The sequence below is a fragment of the Trematomus bernacchii genome, unplaced genomic scaffold, assembly GCF_902827165.1.
Source record: "Trematomus bernacchii unplaced genomic scaffold, fTreBer1.1, whole genome shotgun sequence".
Taxonomy (NCBI): domain Eukaryota; kingdom Metazoa; phylum Chordata; class Actinopteri; order Perciformes; family Nototheniidae; genus Trematomus; species Trematomus bernacchii.
In genome coordinates this window covers 1,932,995-1,958,563 of record NW_022987966.1, presented here as the reverse complement: position 1 = coordinate 1,958,563, position 25,569 = coordinate 1,932,995, and the positions used below count along the sequence as shown (strand labels likewise).

Genomic DNA, 25,569 nt, shown 5'->3' with positions numbered 1-25,569 from the left:
TGGCTAAGCTAATAGTTCAACCAAATCCAGAGTCATGTTCCTGCCTGTTCATTTAAATGAGTCCTAGATTGAGCAACTGTGAGGTGGTGCGCTTGTGTTATTAGCCCAACAGTACAGAAGATCACTGGGTAACTTTATTCTTGGAAGTTAAACGTCTTGGCTCTCCAGTTCCTTTCCATCGTATCAGCTTATTGCAGAGCATCAGACCTTACCTAGCACACAAAGGTGCAGTGTCTCAATTAGGATTCCTCTCTTAGTATGTTGTACCAACACAGTCTCACGGCATTTCGTGTTATAGTCACGAAATTAATCTATTGATTCGTGTTCACCAACACGATTTTGCCATTTTTTTCGTGTCACAAAGAACGATTTTAAAAGCAATGTAAATAATAACAAATTAGAAGGAAAAAGACATTTAAAAAAATACAGATTTAAGTATTCTGACACAGAACGATTTTAGAAGCAATGTATTTATATTGGTAGTATGTTTCGTGCCTGCACCAAATAATAACAAATTAGAAGGAAAAAAAGATGACATAAAATACAGATTTCAGTATTCTGAGGCTCTGAGCCATTTCTTTTCCTCACTGACGGCAACAAAACTCAGACATTATACAATTTACAATAAAAGGGATAGGGTTAGGCTTAGGGTAAGATATTGAGTAAGAACATGTTTTTATGAACCACACAGCTTCTGGTCTTCCAAGACCCGACCGGACAAAAAGACGTGTTGCAGGCACGAAACATACTACCAATAGAAATACATTGCTTTTAAAATCGATCTGTGTGACACGAAAAAAATGTGAAAATCGTGTTGGTGAACACGAATCAATAGATTAAATTCACGAAATGCCGTGAGACTGGGTTGGTTGTACACCTGCGCAGTGTTTGATTTCAACTTCTGGGTAGCATTGTCTCAAACGTCACACCGCTGCTGAGCTGTAACCAATCTGGTCTCACCAGAATGCGTGACTCCACCACGTACTGCGGTGTTAAGGAGTCGTGGTGGAGTCACGCATTCTGGTGAGACCAGGTTGGCTGTAACCTGACGTGAGGATCGCTAGCTAGCAACTTTATAGTTAGCGGTACTAAATCATTACAGACTGCTCAATTAAGCCAATATAAACAGTGGCTTCTTTTTGACACAATATAGTTGGATGTTTTTCAGCAAAACACATCATTTATATTTGAATAGTGAGACGTTGACCGAAGCAGCAGCAGTCATGGCTGGTACCGCAACTTCTGTTAGCAAAGATGGTGACCTTTGAGGTTGAGAAGTGCTGTATTCAATCTGGAGCATTGCAGATGAAGAAGAACTCATTTGTCCACTGTGTTTGACAACAGGCTTCACAGAGTAAATGTGCACACGCTCTAAATGTAGGAACTGTAGAGCAAGCAAAAAGATAAGACTTGAATGTAAGAGTCGGGGAACATGTATATCCTTGAGAATGTGAAGTGTTGCCATGGGAAAACTCTGGAGTAGATCAGATACTGTGAATAATTTAGGAGATTGCTTTTTTCAAATAATAAATGTCCCAGCAATAAATATTACCAGTAAAGCAATAGAAAGGTTTGAAAGAGAGATGTGTAAAGTGAAGCTCAGAGATTGTCAGATGGTATCAAGACATGATGAGTCATGATTTTACAATCTCTCTAACATGCAGCAGCTGGTATATAGCTATCAAAACCTCAGCTTGTTTACTGCAGTCAGATCAATGCCTAACACCACTTTACACTTCTCTAAACACCACTTTACACTTTGAAAAGTGTAACGAAATGTAGAAAAGTGTCAACTATGCAAGAACGAAAGAATTGTGCAGATTTAAAGGGGCATATTTAACAAAGAGGGTATTAAGAACTTGTATACATGTCAGTTGGGGCTAAAGCACATTATTCCGCATTCAAATCCACTGACCTTCTAGCATAAGCTTGTCCCTGGCTGCATCATATTTCAAATGCATTCATATTTCTGCAACTTAAAAAAACAAATGCTTGCCAGCCCATTGCATTTAAATGTAGATTAGCAAATGCATGTAATTGGATTCTACAGTGTGCAGAGCATTATCTGGAGCTGTGTAAATTGGCTGTAATGCAAAAGGCTGAACTCAGCAGATGGATGGATGCTTGTTCTTGGCAACTTCTCACCGCCTGTGTGTGTGAGGAGCTGAACACGCCTCATTTACGAGTGTAGAGAAGTACTTACACAGCTTTCTCTCTAAGGTGACTACCCTCCCTCATATCCAAGCCCTGAACCACTCTGCGGTGTGAATAACAGGCATGCAATTGATTGAGTAAAATCGAAAAAGTTCATGGTTTAATCCAAGGACAGGGATTCGTGCCCGGGTGAGCAAATGAACCCCATGCATCTCCTTGGATTGAGCCTTGATTATGCTTATGGTGATTGCAGTTTTATTAGCCTCACACAGACCTTTCTCCATATTTCGATTTAGTACTGTTCCAGGGCTGGAGAGAGGTCTAACTGAACCCATCATCATTTAAACACTGCTAGCGGCGCTAAGCCCAGGATTCAGCAACTGTGTCCTTTGAAACTGTACCAAGCAGATAGTGTAAGGGGAAGATAACTCTGACAGAATAATGAGGATAATGTGCAGGGAGGTTTTCATTTAGAAGTATTTAAACACTGCCAGAGCCCATACTGTGTTCCTGTTAGTGTTTACTTCCTGTCTGTCTTCTTCTGTTGATTTCTCTGACTTCCAGCTCTTTCTCTTTTAACCTCTTTCCTTCTCTTGTTCTCTTTGTCTTTCTTTACTCGGGACAGTTTAGCCATCGTGAATCCAAAGTGTTGTGCTCTCCACAAATATAAAAAGGAATATTCAAAAAGACTGCCCATAGTCCCTTGATCCTCCTTAGCAGCGGTCTGTTAACATTAGCAGCGGTCCGAATTAACTGAATCTGAAATGTCCAGTGTGACCAATCAGAATGGAGTATTAAACTAAACTGTGAAATTAATCTAGTTAAATTATGTTGATACCTACGCGAGGAGACTGTTTTAATATATCATGATTTTTTTTCATCCATCCCTGCTACAACAGATCCCAGTTTTTAACTTATCGGTTCCGTATTTTATTTTGAAAAGCTTTCTTCCTCTGTGTCATGTCTGTTTTTACTTCCTGTCTTTGTGTGTTTTCCCGCCTGTTTTGATTGCCTGTCCTGGCTCTGTTAGTTCCTCCTGTTCCCCATCTGCCCTTTGACCACCTGACACCTGGGGCCTCATTTATAACGCCTTGCGTAGGATTGACGTGGGAAGTTTGCTTACGTAGTACAAAGCAAAAAAATAGGTACAGACATTTTCCGACATTTCCCGATTCACAAAACATTGGGTACCGGCAAGGGAAGTGCGTACGGTGTAGGTACCATATGTGTTCGGCCTACCAGATGTGTTCGGGGTCCGTTACGCTTACCAATGACGTCACGCATTGGCTGTACGGTAACCCAAGAGGACATTTTACACGGTCAAATTCCGAATGTATTGAAACTCCAGACTCAACGTAAGAGCTTGAGCCTCTTCGGGGGGTGCTAACATTTAAACATACACTTCATTCTTTACTTTGTCCGTTATTATATGTAGAAGATATTACTTTTTTCTCCGTCATGTTGTTTCCATAGCAACAACTTCAAAATAAAAGCATCTAAATAGATTTGTGTTCTACACACCAAAATACGTTATTTGAACACCCCTCTCGATCGATTTACAAGAAAAATTAGTATGGCCCGCCCTAATACACCAACGCAGTTTTTAAAGATATACATTTTTCAACACAGAATCATTTGCCAAATTACACCATATCCAATCATTTTACGAGTCAGAAAATGCTATCTGTTCATTGCAGTTATTGTTTATTGAATTAGATTACCATGAGCTCAACATAATTATGTAGAGTACAAGTCCACAGCCAAGAAAATGTTATTTGCATATCATTTTATTTATGAATATGGAATTATGGAATTCTAACACTGGAATTTGTTATTATTTACTATAACTTTATTATATTATTCGGGTACAGCCCTACTGTACCAAAATATCCGAATATTCGTTCGTTGGAGTACTATTCGGGTTTCAATTTCGTTATTCAGATATTCGTTTTTGTTTTTTTTCCCCGTTTTTTTTTCAAATTGAATTTATTGAAATCTCCAATATCAACGTAAGAGCTTGTGCCTCTTCGGGGGGTGCTAACACTTAACCATAAACGTTATCGTTTACTTTCTCCGTCTTTATATGTAGATATTACTTTTCTCCGTTAATCTCTGTCACGTTGTTTCCAAAGCAACAACAACTTCCTGTCAACTGCGCTAACTCTCCTTCAAAATAAAAGCATGTCCATAAATAGGACATGCCAAATTACACTTAACACATAGCCTATACAACTGCAATGAATGTAACAAACACAATGCGATATCCTTTTCAATTTCAAAGAACACAAATTGGGTTACATTAACAAATAACTATAAAACAACAATACTGTAGAATAACAAAATGAATGCCGTGAATACACTGAAATACACGTGTTGAAGCGGTTCGCTGCTGATTACTACGATTCCGTACAGCCAATCACAATGGGTGACGTCATTGGTAAGCGACGGACCCCGAACACATATGGTAGGCAAGCCCCAAGCCCCCAGGAAGTGCGCCGGACTCTGATGAAAATATTCGTGCTGGCCAAACGGCGGTACTACACTTCCTTTTGGTTGCCAGGCCCGGAAACACTTTTTCCCATTGACTTACATGGGGAAAGAGTGGTCTGTAAATCGTTGGATAATTTTTTTTAAACTAAATAAACTACCCAGTATGAACACTTGTATAGCCCTTATTAAAAACATTCGTTCCTCAAGTTGTAAAATGTGCTAATAACGTTATTCTGAGAGTTATTTCCCTCTGCATTATGAACGCGCATCTAACCCACGGGACCGCGCCGCCCGGCACGTTCATGTTACGTGTTCAGCACTACATGAGTTTATCTTTACCCATGGATGCACAATAAGAACGGACCCATATCGCCTTACTGCCAGCCCACGGAGCTGTAATAATGGATATATTGCACATGTTTGCTGTAATTCATCATTTGTAAAATATTATACTACATGGGCTGTATGATTAAATCTTGTACCGTAAATGTTGTATTAAATAAAGTTAATATTACCGACGTAGATTAACGTCCCTGTAGCTTCTTATTGCACTAAGAAGCTTATTGCACTGTGTGTGTATGTGTGTATATATATATATATATATATATATATATATATATATATATATATATATATATATATATATATACAGTGCAATAATTATTTCATGCTAAATGAAGCTCTGTTGCTTGGATATCACTAGATCCTGTTACAGCGTAATATAAAAGTACATAACGATTGATGTGTAAATTAGCATAATTACTAGCTACCCGCTAGCTGCTAACTGCAGCCTCGTTAATATCAAATCTATCATAACAAACATTACCATGCTGTCATGAACGTGCGGTGCTGTTACGTGTACGCAAATTGACGTGCTTGATGTGAACGAGCATTTTGGGGGGCATGGTTAAAGTTGCGCATGCGCTATGAGCGCACATACGGGTACTTCTCAGGCATGCCGGGTAATCTGTGACGTTTCGCTCTCTCAAAAGTTGGGCCATTTTATCATCATGCGCGAATGAGCAACTCTCATAGGAATGAATGAGGCCCCGCCTCCCACGCTGTATCCAGTTCTTATTATACATCCATGGCAAGCCCCCAGGAAGTGCGCCGGACTCTGATGAAAATATTCGTGCTGGCCAAACGGCGGTACTACACTTCCTTTTGGTTGCCAGGCCCGGAAACACTTTTTCCCATTGACTTACATGGGGAAAGAGTGGTCTGTAACTCGTTGGATAATTTTTTTTAAACTAAATAAACTACCCAGTATGAACACTTGTATAGCCCTTATTAAAAACATTCGTTCCTCAAGTTGTAAAAATGTGCTAATAACGTTATTCTGAGAGTTATTTCCCTCTGTATTATGAACGCGCATCTAACCCACGGGACCGCGCCGCCCGGCACGTTCATGTGATGTGACGTGTTCAGCACCACATGAGTTTATCTTTACCCATGGATAAGAACGGACCCATATCGCCTTACTGCCAGCCCACGGAGCTGTAATAATGGATATATTGCACATGTTTGCTGTAATTCATCATTTGTAAAATATTATACTACATGGGCTGTATGATGTAAATCTTGTATTAAATAAAGTTAATATTACCGACGTAGATTAACGTCCCTGTAGCTTCTTATTGCACTTGCAATATACCATTAAAGGAGTTGAACGTTGCTGTTTGCTATTACTATAATACCACGCAGGGATAAACCAGAGTTTACAACCTTTGCATGTGGGCACAACACGTTTTGACCCAGATTAATTAGCTATACCATGATATCGCCCGAGGAAGTCGTCATACTTATACATATATAAATAAAGATATATGTGTCAAAGCTCTAATCAAATTAACAGTTGTATTAATTATACTTGTATATGTATATATATATATATATATATATATATATATATATATATATATATATATATATATATATAGCCTGTGTTTTATATTTATACACACAAATGAACAACCTTGTGTGTGTCAAATAACAAGTTGTATTGTAGTGTTTATTTTAGTGTTGTGTTATGTTTATCTACATTTTGATTTCAGAGCACAGGAGAATGCTGGGCACAACATAAAGCTCAAAAGTGAAGCTGGCAATGCTGAACAAAACCATCTAGTTATAATATTTATTCAGCTGAAAAAGTCAAAGCTCTACGAAAATGTAATTAAAAATACATAAGCATTTTCAGGTAGAAAATCAGCATTTTATATAGAAATTCACAAAAATAAGAAATGTATACCTCTTATGGCTGGCATTGTAGAACTAGGTGGAAAAAATAGTGACAACAAATGTAAATACAATTTATATAGATCAAAAGGTAATATATATAATATTGATTGCAATTATTAGATTAAAAGATCCACCAATTATGATCAACAGGAAAGCCCTCTGAAGGCATGTTGTGGTTTGAAAAAAAGTTGAGGATGGGGTCCAGACAGTTAAATCAGGAGAGACTTCATTTTGTTTAAAGAACATTTATTGACACATGTCATATGATAAATGTTAAGTCTTTGGCGATTAGACCCCGATCCTGAAATCTTATATCTAAAGGGGGAAATGCAGCCGTGAGCATATAGGGAACCTCCCCGGGGTCTAGACACTGGTGATGATGATGAAGATCTGGATTTGATGAGGAGATGGGATGAAGAGGAGGTGTGATGAGGTCTTTGGATTAGCTCTCCTGGCTCTGGATATGATGAACGGAGGTGGGTGGAGAAGAGGTGGATGGGGAGGAGGTGGATGGGGAGGAGGCGGGCGGCAGCATGAACACCTGAAATCACAGCTGACTGCAGGAGAGAGGAGAACCATTTTAAAGTTTGGCTGCAGCTCGGTGATTGGCTGCTGGAGAATGAGGTGAATGTAATAGGTTAAAGAGAACGCCTGTGATGAGCTGATTATAAGCAGCTGCGGAGTGAATGTATACATACCCAGTCTTCCTGAAAGAACTTGCGCTGAGCTTCATTTAGTGAGTCAGACTCATGGTCAGAATGCTGGTTGGGAGGCTCAGTTCTTCCTGTTGACAGAAGATGGCACTTTTCTGAGAGGGAGCCAGCCGGCAGACACTGGACAGTGGCACACCAACAGATGAAACAGGAATCCATCTGAGAGGCTATGCGGAAAAGGATAACAAATAATGTCAGCAAGACATGAACATATATAACCACTATCATTCAATTCTGTAATTGCAGGTTTGTTAGCATGATATTTCAAACATAAATGGCCTGTCTTAGTTTAAAGCCCACTCACCACGTCAAGGTGCAGGCCACGAGTGAGGACACAACAACGATCACAAACAGTACATACACACGAGACAAAACTTACATACATATAAATAACTTACATATACAATGAACAATGATAAAGATTTAAATCACAATTGATCATAACTCAAAATACATATATTTTTATATATTACCAAGTGGTTTCATGTAGGCTACAACCCACACAAGTATCATGCTAAATTAAGCTCTGTTGCTTGGATATCACTAGATCCTGTTACATCAGCGTAATATAAAAGTACATAACGACTGATGTGTAAATTAGCATAATTACTAGCTAGCCGCTAGCTGCTAACTGCCGCCTCGTCGTTAATATCAAATCCATCATAACAACCCATTACCATGCTGTCATGAACGCGCGGTGCTGTTACGTGTACGCAAATTGACGTGCTTGATGTGAACGAGCATTTTGGGGGGCATGTTTAAAGTTGCGCATGCGCTATGAGCGCACATACGGGTACTTCTCAGGCATGCCGGGTAATCTGTGACGTTTCGCTCTCTCAAAAGTTGGGCCATTTTGTCATCATGCGCGATTGAGCAACTCTCATAGGAATGAATGAGGCCCCGCCTCCCACGCTGTATCCAGTTCTTATTATACATCCATGATGGTAGGGCGAACACATATGGTACTGATAACGGCACTTCCTACGCCTGTTTCCCTTTATAAATCACAATCGACTCGTAACGCCCATATTTGCCTATAAATAGTCAAAGAAACGCCAATTCATTCATTAATTCAGACTGACTGCATGAAGAAGATCGCAGGAAATGACGACAGAACAGCTAAAAAAGACATCTCGCACCGTGTCAGATTTTGGTTATTTTGGGAAGGTCGAGATAAATCATATTGTTTGGTGGATGCAGTTTGAACCAGAGTAGCAGCATGGAGGTCGGATCGTCACCAAAATAAATAAATAAGTGGTCCGAAAAAAGTTAATGACAAAAAAAATACACATAACCTTCCTCAGGCAGTGTGTTTGTACCGGAGACAGGAGACACCCCCTTGATGAGAATCTGTAAGAAATGATGGGGGAATCCCTCCGGAGTGGAGTCATGACGACTGGATCTGAATTATTTTGTTGTATTTGGTGGTTTGTGTTCCAGCTGTCGATCAGCAACTATATATCCATAATCCACCAGTTAAAGGAAATACAACTAATGGATTGTGTTATATTAGCTGTACAATTTACCACATATGGTGTTCTTAGTTTCCATACCTCCTGTGTTTTACGAGCGACTTATCAAGTAGGCTATTGGCGAACGGCATAAAACATGATTAAACGTGATAGTATATAAAACCATGCTCGTATCTACAACCTATAGAAATGCAAAACGGCGTCAGTTTAGACGTAATTCTGTCCTCCTGCTTACCGCATCATTTATGAGAAAACATTTCATAACATTAACACAACATATTCGAGGTGGTTTTAAATAACATATCCGTATTTATTTATTTCTCCAAGTTATGTTTTTGTGTGCACTGAGGAGTCTCAAACAGGCGTTTGTTTAATCATTTTAAGATTGGCTTTAATCAATGTTTGAAAAGGAATTCTTCATATTTGATAAATGAGAGGTAACATTTTATTTATGGTATTATTTCCACATATTTCTCTCCATTCTTCCTTCTGCCAACGGTGTCGCAGTTTCTCGTGTGCTTAGTGCGTACGCATGGGTTAGAGTTTGCGTGGAGGACAGCACATTATCCCGTCAAGTTAGTATTTTATAAATCGCAAACATTGCGTAGAAACTGGCGTACGCCATTTTTTGAGCGTATATCCCTTTATAAATGAGGCCCCAGCTCTTTATACCCTCATTAGATTTGTTTGAATATAAGTCCTGTTTTCAGTTAAGTTTTTGGATTCTGGCAATGTTCTGCTCTGGTTTGCCCTGTCTGCTTTCCTTTCCTTGTCTGGACTAAGCTTTTAAATAAAGGTAGTTTCTGTTAAGAGTAGCTGTCAACTGCATTTGGCTTCAACCTGCTCTGCTGTCCGTGACCAATTTGGCACGAACGTTGAATTGAGAATAAAGGATAAACTGATTATAATTTAGTGGAGCATGAAGCCAGAAAGGGGGCGACTGTAGATTAAAAAAAATACACAGATTACAGGTGGACTTTGGCCTATAGAGTATGCACACTCTAGTTTTGCTTTATCCCTGCATCTCATCTTCCGGTCACAGCTCAGTCAAATGAATGGAAAGTGAAAACAACTCTGGATTAGGCCATTATGGCATTTTCCAACTTTTAAACGCTAATGATTTAAATAAAAAATGCTGATTTACAGACATCTCTTTCCCATGAAAGTCAATGGGAAAACGTTTTTTTTGGCCGCTACGAAAATGTGCTTTAACGGCCGGCGCACTTCCTTGGGCTTGGTCTTACCAGTATGTGACATTTCCAACTGTATTTCCATTAGAGGCCCATGTGTCTGAGCTACGTGATTACACTTCAGACTGAACTTCTGTGAAGATTGCGTGACAAAGAGGACCATACTGAAGGTTTCCTCTCTGAGCATGGGGTGCAGTATAAAAGTATAGGTCACACGACACAGGGTGTCCTTTTTGTCTGAGTCACTCCTGTTCCACAGGCCTCATTCTTTTCTTATGGTTCTCCCATAAAGGTCACTTCATTTTTGAATGTGAATATAGTGAGCAGGTCGGTGGGATGTGGAAAAATAAAATGGCTTTTCTTATCAGCCGCTGGAGTGCTCTGTGGGTGAATCTATCCTCTCCTCTTTCTTTTCCCTGGCAAATGAAGCAGTGTCTTGACGTCCGCCGGCAATGGCGTCGTTAGAAGCACAAGGTTGTGCGAAGGTCGAGTAAATACCATTAGGCCTCCGACCTGCCTCCCTCTGGGAGAAGTGACAGAGGAGCTTAAAGTGGAAAGTGCTGCCGGAGCCCTGCAGGTGGATTTGTGTTTTTAAAATGGCTTAGCGTTACATTCTGTCTCTGCTCCCCAGAGGGAGACGAGAGGGGAAATAAACAGAGCTCTGCGTCTGTGGGACATCTCTTCTGTTCAGTGATGGAAGAGGTACTCAGATATAATACTGAAGTCAAAGAGTACATTGTAAAAATACTCTGCACAGTAAAACTAAAGTAAAACTCCTTCTGTAAAAGTACACTCACATTGGCATCAAAATATACGTACTTACTCGTTAAACCTAATGGCCCGTTTCAGAGTCATATATATTATATTACTGCATTATGATTATTAATGCATGAATGTGTTCAACAGAGCTGGTAAAGTTAGAGATCATTTGTAACTACTACTGCTGCTGGATATTTTAACCTATAAAACATACCATAGTTTACTTGATTTTCTAGTTGATGTATATTTCGAATTTAGTGTATTAACTCAATCTACGTATAATGTAACTAGTAACTTTACAAGTAAAAAGTACAATTTTGGTTTCCAAAATGTAGTGGAGTAGAAGTATGGGGCAGCATCAAATAAAAAATATTTGTTAAAGTACCTCAACATTGTACCCGAGTACAGTACCTAAGTAAATGTATTTGATCACACTCCACCACTCCATCTGCTCTGACAGACATCTGCTTTATGCTGTTGCACATGATGCATAAGATAGAAATGGAAACACACAGAACATGTGAGTTAACGTGCATATTTCTGGATGGTAATGTTGAGCTCTGGGGAAACAAAAGTGATTCTTATCTAAAAATGTGCTGCAGCGCATTAGCATCTGAACACTGTCACATGAATACTGAGTGTTTCACCATAATCAAATTGTGACGTAAGCCTCTGATGGTTTCATAGAGTTTAAATAATCCATGGGTGATAAGGAGAGCAACGTCTCTCTGGTTAGCGTATCAATAAAGGTTTATCACAGTTCCTGAATGTCACCAGGTGTGCTTTTGAGACCTGTGAACATTAGTGGAGAAATACCACAAATGATGTTAAATTAATTTAAAGCTATTGAACGTAATACAGTGCTGCATTTTTAATCCTTAAATATTTAGTATTTGAAGTTTTCAGCAGCAGCATCTTATGATACATTTTGAACAAAGGGCTTTACAGAGAAATACAAAATATGAATGTATGGTTTACATTACTGTAAATTGAAAAATGATCTTAAAAAATGTAATACATGAAATGAATGACGGATCTGTGTTAGTAAAAGTAAGTTGAAGTAGCAGTTACAGTATAGTAAGTATACCAGCAGAAGCAGTATTTGATTTCTACAGTAACCCTAGCACTCTGTCCTATCTCGTGCACTTTGAAGCAATCGATTAATGTTCACTTATGCATGTTGACTTTACAGACAGCATATGGAATCATATGTACCTCCTCTTTAGATGGTGATCCAGCAAACCGAGCAGGAGCATTGACCCTGACTGTGAATTAGCTCTGATAATGAATCTTTATGGCGGCTGATTAACATTTCATGCATGATTGGTTTGTGTGTTCTTATGATCTCGCTCTGAGTTGGAGACATAACAAATGGTATTGATGCTAAGTGTGATTTATGTCAGAGTGTGATTTATGCAGTGATTTATGCAATTATCCACCCAGTGGGCCAAGGGACTGTTATCCTTCTCTCAGTGGATGTGCATCACTCAGCACTTGGTGGTTATAAACACCCTCAGAGATTTTGAAGTGTTGATGTCATTCATGAGTTTCTCAATTCTGTAATAGCTGTTTTCATGCTCATGTAATCTCTTACATCAAAATAATCAACAATTTGCTCCTTAAAGGCCCTGTTCTGCTTTTGGGAGTTACCCCTTCCTGTAGTGTGTTATACAGGTTTGTGTGCATGTGAATGGTCTGCAAAGGCTAAAATCCCTGTGTTCCCTCCAGAGGGACTTTCTCTCCCACACACTCCCCCTCAGCCTCCAAACCCTCGATTGGACTCCTTTGTTTACTTCTGTAACATAATGACATCACCATGTAACACTTGTGCTACTTTGGTTAAGACTCCATCACATTTGGTACGTGATACACAGACTGGGCTCTGGTTTCAGACAGAGGGTGAAAAGAGGTGCTGCAGCACAGGCAGTATGAGAAAAGAGCTTTTTGAACAGCATGGAGACATGTCCCAGGAGAGACACTACATGCTAATAAAGACCTGAAAATGAGCAGATTAGGGCTCTTTAAATCCAAAACATCCTTTTTTCAATTATGGACACAATTACGTGCTGTTGACCTGAAGTGTTTCAGATTATATACCCAAGGAAATATCTTTATTATTATGCATAATAGCTACATTGTTCTTTTGGCAATACAAATGTTAAGTTGGCTGCTCCAACAATACATCATCAATATTCTACATACGACGTAAAACAATAAAAGTAGTGCAAGTAGCAACAACAATATAAATCAAATGAGCTAAAATATAAACTAAATGTAAAATGAAGTACTGTACGGTAAATAAAAATACTCCTTATTGTAATGATTAATAAAGATGTGAGCTGTAAACACATGTATGCTACACAAGCTGTGAATCCAAAGTCACAGAGCTCAGGAGTTGAACAGTCCTATAGCCTGTGTGATAACACTATCCCTGAGTCTGGTGTTTGTGCTTAGATAGATAAAGCTTATTCTACTAAATGTCTGTATTAGAATTTCACAATGTATGTACAAATACAACTAAATATGTCACAGACTGGATTCACTGACTGTTCCAAAAGGTGGAAGAAACGTTCTGCTGTGCTCCAGTAGAGTCTAAAAGTACAATTATTGTTTGCTCACATTAATGTAATTCGATTTCCAGAACTTCTCACTTACCTCTAACTGCCTTTAACAGCTCATCAAACTCCATTGGGCCGACTCAGTTAGTGCTGCCTCTACCCTCTGCACAGCATATTCTGTTCAGGGTCACAGGTATAGTGCCCATCCCAGCATGCACTGGGAAGGAAGCAGGGACTTTAACAAGTACTTAGATTGGGAGATCAGCACTGAATAGACCAACCTGTTCAAACATATTCTGACATTAGACTGTCTTTTCATGTCAGAAATAACTGAAACCACTCCTTGTGTCAGGTCATTCCCTCCCCAATGCAGTCACATGACTTAAACATGAAGAACGGTCGGACCAAACTGATTCAGACTGGCACAGTGCTCTCTGGTATGCGAGGTAAAGGAGATAGTAAGTCAGATGATACAATATCTTGCAAACATTATTTAGATTTAGATTTGAGGAGTCATCTATGACTCATCTTTAGATAGGGAAGCTTACTGCAGGCTGCACAGGATAAATACCTGAAGAGAATGGCGGTGCTTTAGAACAGACGGTGGCAGCAGCTGGACACATCTTTGTCTCGTGGTTGTTTTGTCATTGTCGATCCTCCTTGATCAAGCTTCAATGAAACCTTTATGTATTGTAAGACATAATCAGTTCCCAGTCTCCAGCACCCTCTTTGTGTTTTCCAGTTTATTGCTCCAAGAAGTTCCTCTACACAAACTACCTAGGGTGTTTCAACATGCTTAGTGGTGGAAAGTAACAAAGTACATTTACTCAAGTACTGAAGTTAGGTGAAAAGGGAAATAAAATGGTTTTACTCCACTACATTTAATGATTCATGTATGATATATTTAGTGATTTTTCAGATTATGATTTTGCATTACAAAACATGTGATACATATTTTAAGAAAATGCACCTCTAAATATCAAACAAGTGGAATGTTTAAGGTACAAACAGGTTATATTATACAATTTACTACAAAAGGTTATTAACATCAATAACTTGTGTATCATAACTGGGTTTTTCTACAACACTTAAATGCTACTTGAATTTAGCAATCTAATAATGTCATATATTTAATATTATAAAACGGACAAGTAAAATCAAGCAATCTGATTGGTTCTTAGCCGTGGTATACTGAGCGTATACCACGGGTAGAATTGTAAGTTACTTTTCACAACAACTCAGTATCCCTCCGCGTCTGAGATAAACAGTATACAGTTGGGCTGAAAAGCAAACTGCCTGCAGTTTGCTTTTCAAACTGGAACAAGAAAGCAGCGGAGAAGTAACGGGGCAGAAACCCTCCTTTTTACGCAACGGTCCAGACATAGACATCAAACGGCAAAAACATATTCAGTGTGCAGTTCCTTGATATAATGAATTGTGCTACTTTTAAAGCAAGCAACCATGTTTTCAAATCTGTAATCAAAAAGGTCCGCAAAAACATTTAAGATTAACTTCGACCTCCGGGGGGGGGGGGGGGGGGGGTCTTACTATGGAGGAGTGGATTGAGGAGTGCCTATCTCCAGAACAAAAAGCACCTAAACGACGACATGTAGAGCTACGTGAAGAGCAGGTAGACCAACTGGAAAAGGATCACCATTCAAAAGCTTTCTGATGCGGGTCTTGAAACAAAGCAGAGAAATTATGACCGTTAGTGGCCACAGGTGCGAAAGCTCTCTCCAGAGCTACTGGAAGCCGAATCTCGGGGACCGGAGAAAGTGGAGCAATATTCTCGCCACGCAAAGCAACAGCCTAGAACAACCTCAGCCTATACAAGTAACCACGTAAGCCATTCTACTGATGCTGGACAGTTTTTCAGTGGGTGCACAATAAACGGCAACATACACATTAATGTAAATAAATAGCCAAATAATGGATCAACGCTCTCTGTCTAATATGTTCGCTAGTTGTTGTTAGTGTTGTTGCATAGCAACCACCTCGCACTATGTTTCGTGCAGAAGGCAACAGAGGGACTATTTTATTTTGAACATCATTATTTACTAATAAAAACTATTTAAATTAGAGTGTGTATTTTTCTTTCATATTGCCACACTTGGTAACCGTTTTATAAAAGCAATAGCTCAGTTCAGGCCGTGATATATGCTCATTATATCACAGCTAAGGGGGTTGTCGACCCTCCGCTTCGCGTCGGGCCGAACCACGCCCCTTAGCTGTGATATAATGAGCATATACCACGGCCTGTCGTGAGCTATTGCTTAATTATATCACATATGGAGGCAATTTTTCTACAGAATTACTACTTGCTATACTTTTAGTACATTTTCTTTTGATATAACTTCTGTACTTTTACTCGAAATGGAGTATTCTGATATTAATGTATGTATTTCTACTTTTAGTTAAATTAAGAATCTGAGTACTTCTCGCCCCACTGATCATAATCCAATCATTTGATATATATGATTATGAAAAGGGCCTATAGGCACGACTACTTTTACTTATGGTACTTTATGTATAATCTGATGCTGATAAATTAGTACTTTTACTAAAGTAAGATTTTCAATGCAGGACTTGTATAAGACTACTTTTACAACTTAGTATTGCTACTTCTGTAAGTTATCTGAGTACTTCTTCCACCACTGATGCTGCTGCTTTGTTGAGGGTAGGTTGGTGAGGGATAGCGGAGTCCATGTCTTTCAAAGCCAATCAGGCCTATGATATGTCTGAGACAGAGGTGGGAGAAGTACTCAGATCTCATAGTTCAGTAAAAGTAGAAGTACTAGAGTGTAGGAATACTCAGTTAAAAGTAAAAGTCCTGCATTCAAAATGTTACTCAAGTAAAAGTACAATGTGTTAGCATCAAAATATACTTAAAGTACCAAAAGTAAAAGTACAGTAGTCATGTGCAGATTGGTCCATTTCAGAATAATATACATGATATTATTGATCATTAAAGTGTTCTCAAAGCTGGTAAAGGTGCAGCTAGTTTGAATGACTTTGTATACCTCACGGTAGCTTGTGACTTGACTCCAGGCAGGGCCGGTTCTGACCAATTTGCTGCCCTAGGCAAGATTTTTGCTTTAAAATATTTTAAAGTAAAATGCTTCAATCTGGTGCACTTTACCAGAGACCTGATCTAGGGGGTACAACTTTAAACACCCATATGAAAAAGATCGGTTTACATTTTAATAATCAAAGAAGTATATGAACATAACCAATAACCTACCATAGCCAATAACAAATAAATGTAACGTATTTTATTTTTGTTGTTCATTTATATCTTATTTTACCTAGTTAACATTTATTTATTTATTTATGTATTTTTTTTTATCTGTCCAGTTTTAAACAATATGTTTGGTTTACTGTCTATAGTATACATTGGAATGATTTCAAACCTGTTTTTATTTATCCTAATAATTATAAACGTGTGCCTTGGAAATAATTGTTTACATAAATTGTGATCAAAACGTTTGAGACCCACTGAGATAACTTAGACTAAAGTGAACTATCTAAACCAGGCGTGTCAAACTAAATGTCATCGCGGGCCACATCAGCATTAAAGTTGCACTCAAAGGGCCGGTTGTAACTTTAAGACGACATAAATATACATATATAAATATATAATATATGTAAAATAATGTATTATGTTACATTATTGCCTCTGCATCGGATTATTATCGGATAGGGTAATAACGTCATAATGAACTACGTCTGAAAGCAGAAGTCTTGGGCAACTAATTGCAAATAACCGCCAAAATGCCAAAAACCGGCCCTGACTCCAGGTGTAACTAAAGCCTGATTTAAGGCTTGATTATATTTCACATCATTAATCCAAATCTGTAAAGTAACTAAAGGTATTAAATCAATGAAGTGGAGTAGAGTACACGATTTACCTCTGCATTTTAGTGGAGTAGAAGTACAAAGTAGGAATAAAATGAAAAAACTCAAGTAAAGTACAAGTGTACTTGAGTAAGTGTACTTAGTTCCTTCCAAACTTTGGTCTGAGACTTCTCCGTCCTCTAGAGTCAGTTCTATAGACGCCTTCATCAACCTGATTTCTGAAGGAAAGGGCATCTTACCAATAATGAGTTGTGTTTATTGAGTCAGTTGAAATGACAGGGTTTGTTCATGCCAACATCCAGAGTGATTTAATGAATCCAGTCCTATCAACTGCTTCAGGATTTTGCGAGGATGTTTAATTTATTCTCAGTCAGGTTTACTGTAAATAATATTCACTCGATTGTTCTGATGTTTTAAGCAGCTTATTCTAAAAAACACTTGTCTTGTTTTTATTAGCGCTGTTAAGTGTTATGTGAAGGGCTGCTCTCAAGTAGTTGGTGCACTCAAAGGCAAGCAAGGTCTTCTTTAAGGCAAGCTAGAGGATATACATCTCTCTGAACTCCTGTAAACTTTCCAGCTGCCTTCAGTAAGTCCTTCAAACCACCATTTTACAAGTTGTGGTGTTTTTGTCTTCTTTATGTGCCTGCCTTCTTTTGGATTGAATTGTGTATATACTGAAGTGGACAATAAATCCATCACTCCCAGGCTATAACCTGCACAATCAATTTAATCAGTGCATTAAATGTGTGTGAGATCCTGATTAAAGTGAATGCGTTTAGCGTACCGGGATGTTCATGGCAGAGAATGACTAGAACAGGGACGTGCACAGATATTTGGAGGGGCTATTGCTCTAAACTGAAAAAAGGGCCTCCCCCCGAAAAAAAACATAAGACCTTTTGAATATTCTAACTTGTTTTTAATGTAAAAGAAACCAAACGATTTTTACATTAACTAATTTGAAGAGTAATTCACATTATCATCTCATAACAAAATAAGCTAAGGCGACTACTTGCATTCGGTAGTTCATAAAAGGAAAACCAGGGACATTTTTAGTTGTGCGGTCCATATCTCATTAAAATATCTAATGTTAGTAACTATTAAAGAGAAAATGGCGACAATTCTGTTTTAATGTAGTTTGACCAGACCATTGTAACTGCTGTGCAGACATACTGATAAAATGGTCTTCTACTTACCTTAAAGGGAACCTATCATGCAAAATGCACTTTTGTACGTCTTTTATACATGAATATGTGTCCCCGGTGTTCCAGGGAACTCACCAAGTGTCAGAAAACACAACCCTCTCTATTTTCCTCCATATCCAAATCTCTAAAAAAGGGGCTGCAACGGATCTGATAAAAACTGATCCAGATTTGAACACTTTACTGACGTCAGCAAAGTGGCGCTACGGCTATTGGGCCAACTCCACCAATCAGGAGGAGACAGCCACGGCCATTGCCGTTCGAAAGCGCTGGAGACGCTGTAGTACATATGCCAGGCCTGTAAGTGACGCTGTAGTCTGCCACAAAAGCAGCGAAGAAGACTTGGTTACCATGGTTACCCTTATGTTTATTCTCCGCTGTGGCTTTCTTTCTCCCTCCCCGAGGCAAGCGTTTGCTCCCGCTGCAATGCAATCCCTCCCCGTCGAGGCAAGCACTGTAATTCTCTCCGGTTAGTCCACCAGCAGATGACAAACACCCACCTCTCCGCCTCTTCCAAGGAACGAGGGGACCGTGCGGCAGAGTTTCAGTTTCAGTTTCTTTCGCCGGTCAAGATGTCCGTTAAAGTTTAAATCTTCCGGACAAAATTAGAAAAGTGCCGGTCAAAGGTCTTCTTTGTTATTTATTGAGCTTTAAAACAAATGAATAACGACTCTATATAATAAAACACGGATTACGGAGATCTCTTTTTCTCCCCCTCTTCTGACAGCCCAGCAGCTGATCAGAGCACGGCTCCCCTCTCCTGCAGGGGGGCGTGGTCAGCTGCAGCTCACAAAATCAGACCCGTAGACAGCAAACAACACATAGAGCGAAATGAGGCATGGCTAAAATGCATGATCTGTTTGGCATTTCGAAAACAGAAACGTATAAATATACCTTATATAGGTATGGCCCTACAATATATCATTTAAATATAGCATGATAGGTTTCCTTTAAATAAACTCACTAATTAATTAAACCAGTTCAATACGCATTTTTCTTATTCTTATCATTCTTTATGAGCGCAGTAACGGTAAGGTATCTAATTACTTATTTATTATAGTATTCCATCACTTAATAACAGAGATGGTCAAACTGAAGTAGAGACATGGTAGAAATCCTACAATGAAGCGGGACAGTGAACTGTTCTCCCGTGAGAGGGCGATCAAGAGAAGAGAGAGAGGGTGAGGGAGTTTACAGATGAAAAGACACAGAAAGACAGAAGCACAATAACAAGTATATGTAGGTGTTTTTTTGGTGTCAAGAGGAAGATAAGTCCCCTGGTTTTTCGCCTATAGCCTACCCTAACTGCCATGAGAAAACTCAAAATCAATTTTCCAAAATCCGACACTAGAGGTGGTCTTTAACGCACTGTCAGATGACAGCGCTGACAAGGTGTGTTTTATTGCAGCGAAACGCTACAATACTAATTGTGGGCTTATCATGTTGATTCGGCCACAACAGAAACAAATAAAAATAAACTCTCGCTCTCTCCAGAGGGGCAGGTCAGGGCAAACGGGCCGTTGCCCAGGCAACAATAGCCCGTACCTGTGCACGTCCCTGGACTAGAACATGGTCTGCAAAGTGTTTCTCCCCCCCGCCTGGAAACGCCTCCATTGGACTGATTTGTTTACTTATGTAACATAGTGACATCATTACTGTATGTAATACTTGCTCTATTGGCAAGCACTCCAACACATTGTAAGTGACAGGCTAAGGGGCGGGACAGCTTTAAGCAGTTGACCAATCACAACATAGCTAACCAATCAGAGACTGGGCTCTGGTTTCAGGCAGAGGGTGAAAAGAGGTGAACATGTCACAGTAGAAACACAAAATACAAATATGAACATCTGAAAAACATGTTTTTAAACCCCAGTTTTCGAAAACGTAACTCCCAATCTGACGGCCATATTGGCTCAGAGTCAACAATATCGACGTCGGTTTTGGTAGGATGGAAAAGACCTTTGTTGAGTCTTGCTCCCGCAAATGTTAATGTTTTAATATTCTCAAAGCCTGTAACTCTAACTTAATACTAAGTGAATAATAATATAATTTGCATACCACAACACCAAAATATGGCAACCAAATCGACCAAACAAAAGCAAAACGTTATGGTCGACCTTCCAGAGGAAGCTTTCAACAGGACGGCCATCATTTAGAAGCATTGAGCATTAAAGGATGGAAACATGTCATAGTAGAGGCACTTTTCAAATAAAAACCTGAATGAGCATGATAGGGCCTCCTAAATGTGAAAATAAAATAGTCTGTCCATTTTTTAATCCCCGCCTCTCATCTCTCCCCTGCAGTTCGACATGCAGAAGATCACCCTGGAGGAGCTGAAACACATCCTGTTCTACGCCTTCCGCGACCATCTGACCATGAAGGACATCGAGAACATCATCATCAACGAGGAAGAGAGCCTGAAGGAAAACTCTGGCAACTGTCAGACAGAGTTTGAGGGAGGTGAGCGCATGAAAGTAATTCATGCTGTCAGGAAGAGTTTGAGCTGTCTCATCAAAAATGGGAAATGTAATAGTTTCTATTTCAAGAGTTTCATGGGAGAGTATTTTTGTTTTCATACTTGTTAGAATTCAGATTAACTGAGTCAGCCTTGTGAGTTATGTACTTTGGGGCCTTTACAGAACTAAATTCAAAGAAATTGTTAGAGAACAGAGCTACAATCGAATTGTCAAAAATCAGGTCCTATGTCTTTTCCTAACCACTTATCCTTTACCTCCACAATAAACGTCACAGGCAGGGGCGTTTCCTGGACCTGGAAACATTCGGGGCTTAGTGGCGGTGCCAGAGATTTTCTTTTGGGAGTGCTGTGGGGTAGCTTGACGTTTCATAGAGGGTGCTCAAACATGTAGGGTTTCCCATTAAGGTACCGGGCGCTACAGTGGAATTTTCTACTGCAACACTGTTACAATGAAGGCTCGATAATCAGCTCACGGCATATAGGCTGTGTAAGCAGGGGTAAAGTGCTATTTTTATAAGTGGGAAGTGGACCTAACATCCTTTAGGGGGGGTCCGGGGCCATGCTCCCCTGGGAAGATTTATTTTTGAAATATTGAAGTAAAATGCACTTTGAGAGCAAAATGAAGAGATCTATGGACATCTCTCAACACCCATATGAAAACAGAACTGTAAACAGATTTTCTTTTTCTTTATGGATATTTTACTAATCACTCCCCTTTTAAACTCTATTCTTGTTTTACTGTCATATAGTATTTCATAACTGTTTTTCATTTTATAACTATAATGATCATATAAGCTAAAGGAGATAGTTTACTATCCACTGGAAGCTTTGTCTGGAAGAAGTCAAAGCTGCTTTCCTATCATCTCTAGAGAATTCAAACAGCTCTCATCATGGTTGATACTTAGGTACTTCCGGGTTATTTCACCATGATAGGAACCTTCCTAAGAAAAACAGACTATTAGACCACAACCCAAGACTTTAGCATTTAAATGTACATAAAACGTTTACAGTTGTTAAGAAAATAAAACCTCATAGGAAGCGATGTGTCACTGTGCTCAGTATGCAGTCCAGGCAGTTCTGTATTAACAGCATATGTGCATGACACAGTGTTAACAAGCATCTGTTCGGCAGAAACTGAGCAGATGCTTGTTGCTTTAAGCAACAGCCAAGAGATGCGTACAGAAAACCTCACCACCTTCATACATTAACTCTCCCTGCCGCTTCACAACGCTCCCCCTCTTCTTTCTGTCGTCTGTTAATGATCCCCCATTGGATGCCTCCTTGTCAAGCAGATTGATCATTATGGAGATTTCAATAATGTGGAAATCAGTCTGGATCCTTTAGCCCAAGCTTCTTTTTTGTTTACTTTTCAGAACTGCGTAATGCATTGTTGAAACAAATGTGCTAATATAAATATTATACTGAAAAAGTCTTAGTTGACGCATTTCAATGTGTCTGTACCTTGACTGATAATGTGAACCTGGACTGATAATCTGAATGCAGCCTAAATAATGCATTTTGTCCATGAATGTGGGGTGTAGGAATGGCTGAGTCATGACATTCTCTCTTCCCACATACCCTGAAGGCAGCATGGTCATGCAGGTTTCAAAACTACTTTGTTATCTGTCCTTGTCAGAAGTTTTTAGAAGACTATTAATAATTAATTGCGGAAATTCCGTTGAATCGTCATCTTTTCCTCCAATATGCTGTATATTTATTCTGTTAGAAAAGTAGATATTCAGTCCAAACAACCTTTAATGTCCCTTTTGCCAAACTCTACCTGCCTGTAAATCTGTGCTGTCCTGGAAGGAAAGGACTTGGCTGACACTGAGAATGCACACACACTTAATAAGGGTCTTAAAACTGTTGTGGAGTGATGACAGCATGATGTTGCTGTTGTGTTTATGATGAAGACTGAGCACCGCAGCATCACACAGAGTTATCACATCCCTCAGCCTCAAGGTCCACCGAACCACCTGCCACACAGGGACACCTAAATGTGCTTAGTCATGGAGGAATCAATATGTTGTGCATTTAATGCTGAGCACAATTCATCATGCTACTCTGGTGCCTACAGCTTTAGCTTACTGGTGTGTTAGCATACAAGGCCCCTTGATTTCCCTCTGCTTCACCTTTCACTGGAGTCGATATGGTGTGGAGCTGAAAAACAACTGCATTAAGACTGTAAGCACTGATCCAGAGAAGTTCACCTGGCACAGATTCATCAGTGAACAGATTGCACACATGCTGTAGGAGCAGCTGTCCAGGGAGCGCCTGGTGTGGACTTTGATCCATGAATGTCACAGCTGCCATTACAGAAGCATACATTAGGGCCCCTATCTTAGCAATATGTTGTTTTTGTGCATGCTTTTTTTGATATCCTCCTGCATAGGTTAAGCATTTGTTGACCTATATGCATAACAATACATTATTGCTTTTGCTTGTCTCAGTGCCGCAACATCATCTAGAGCAGGAGAGGTTGTTAATTAGTAGTTGTAAGTTTTCGCAATTTTAATTTTAAACTTAATATCCTATAACCCTTACCCTACCAGAGATCCTACTTAGGAATTTGGTATAATGTTTTTAAGAGGCCCTAATATGCTTTTGTTTTTTTTCCCCTTTAACATGTAACACTTGCGCTTCTATTGGCTAGCGCTCCAACACATTGTACGTGATAGGCTAAGGGGCGGGACATCTCTAAGCGGTTGACCAATCACAACATAGCAGGCCAGCTAACCAATCAGAGAAGACTGGGCTCTGGTTTCAGACAGAGGGTGAAAAGAGGTGCTGCAGCACAGAAAAATAAAGAGCTTTTTGAACATTAAAGCATTGAGACATGTCCCTGTAGAGACACTACTGTAAATACTATTCACAATCCGATTTTTTGTTTGCTCACAGTCAACAGTATTTGTTTATCTGTTAATGAGCTGCCACCAGTACATTTAGAAAGTAGTTAATGAAGTTATAGATGACTGGGGTGTGGTTCTTGTCTGGTGTGACATTGTATCTTAATCAAGAGGACCATTGTGGATGGTGATTTACGGTTCGTAATTTGTGGATGATCATCATTTTGATGATGTGATAAGACCCTTAATATATTTTAAACATTATTTTCTCTACAAAAGAATATTTAGAATATATTAAGGTTCAAGGGACTATAGCTTTCTGAAAATGTATATTTTATAATCACTATGTAATTACTATGTATTAAATCTTTGAATTGTGTCCATGACAGGGTGGATACATTTTGCTGTTTGCATGTACTTGCAGTTCATTTATAAAAAGTTTGTGAGCTTGACGAACATCCATTTCTAACAGCATAACGTATACTTAATACAATGAATATGAAGTTCAATGGAAAATCTCAGATTTCTTTTTGGGAAATGGGGAAGTCTCAAATGCACCGCATGGTGATATTGACTCAATTGGTTAAAAGTACATAGAAGTTTATAAATGGGTAGGGGAGTGGAATAAACTTGATTAACAGTCTAGTGGTGATGCAGGAAGGAGATTTGGTATATAAGACCCCATTTACACGGGAACGTTTGCGTTTACGCACCGTATGCGTTTTCAAAAAAGTCTTCCGTTCACACTAGGGATGGGTACCGAGCCCCGGTATTAAACGGGCCCCAGGGCTGAATTATTAAAGACCGTGGTACCGTTAAGCTCCGACGTTATCGGTCTTTTTATCGGTACTGGAGACATGTAAAAAATATGTTATGTGTATTATTGCTACACAAACATTATATTGCAGTTTTAGTGTCGCCAACTCCGTTTCTAATACGCAAAAAGACTGCAAAATGCGTCATTTTTTGTATTTTCGATCTTTCCAATCCAGGCGAGAGATCTCTCTCTCCCGTCTGTGTGCGAGGGGGCGGGGCAGTTTACACACACGCAGCTGCTACATGCAGCAACACACACACACGGAGGAGATGGCGGAAAGAACGCGCTCCGAGGTGTGGTTAAACTTTACCCGTCTCGCTCGTTACCAAAAGTGCAATAAGAGTTTAGCATGTAAGGGCGGTAACACGAGCAATTTGTCTAAACATTTAGCAAAAGTGCACCACATTCAGACGGAGAAATGCACCGGGTTCGACTGTCTTTCTAGTAGCTCTGTAGCCCCATCCACGAGTAACGTTTCCACGTCGGGTGTTATGTATGCTAGCAGCAACACACAGAGTTAACTCAATTATACAAACATGGGTTAATGATTAGAGGTAACTGAGTTATTTATTTTGTTAAAGTTTCAGCCTTTCTGTTTACAGTTCTGTCATCACATTATTTAATACCAATTGTTAAAACATTGTTGTTTCTTTTGATGTGAAATATTATGTATTTAATTTAAATAAAAAGCAATGTTAGTTTTGTTCACAATTTGTTTATTTTCATTTTTCATTTAATCGTTTATTTGAAGTGTAACTATGCCGGATTTTTAGCTTTGAGCTAATTTCCATCCGTAGTCCCT

The 25,569-nt window shown here is 39.3% G+C and overlaps 1 protein-coding gene across 1 annotated transcript in view; it reads left to right on the top strand.

The window, feature by feature from the left end:
* The window catches only part of LOC117471033 (calcium-binding protein 8), a 127,890-nt gene that overhangs the window by 83,327 nt on the left and 18,994 nt on the right, over positions 1–25,569 (top strand). The window contains exon 5 of the mRNA XM_034115814.1: positions 20,932–21,088. Within this exon, the coding sequence (XP_033971705.1) occupies positions 20,932–21,088 (157 nt within the window). The remainder of the gene's footprint in view (positions 1–20,931; positions 21,089–25,569) is intronic.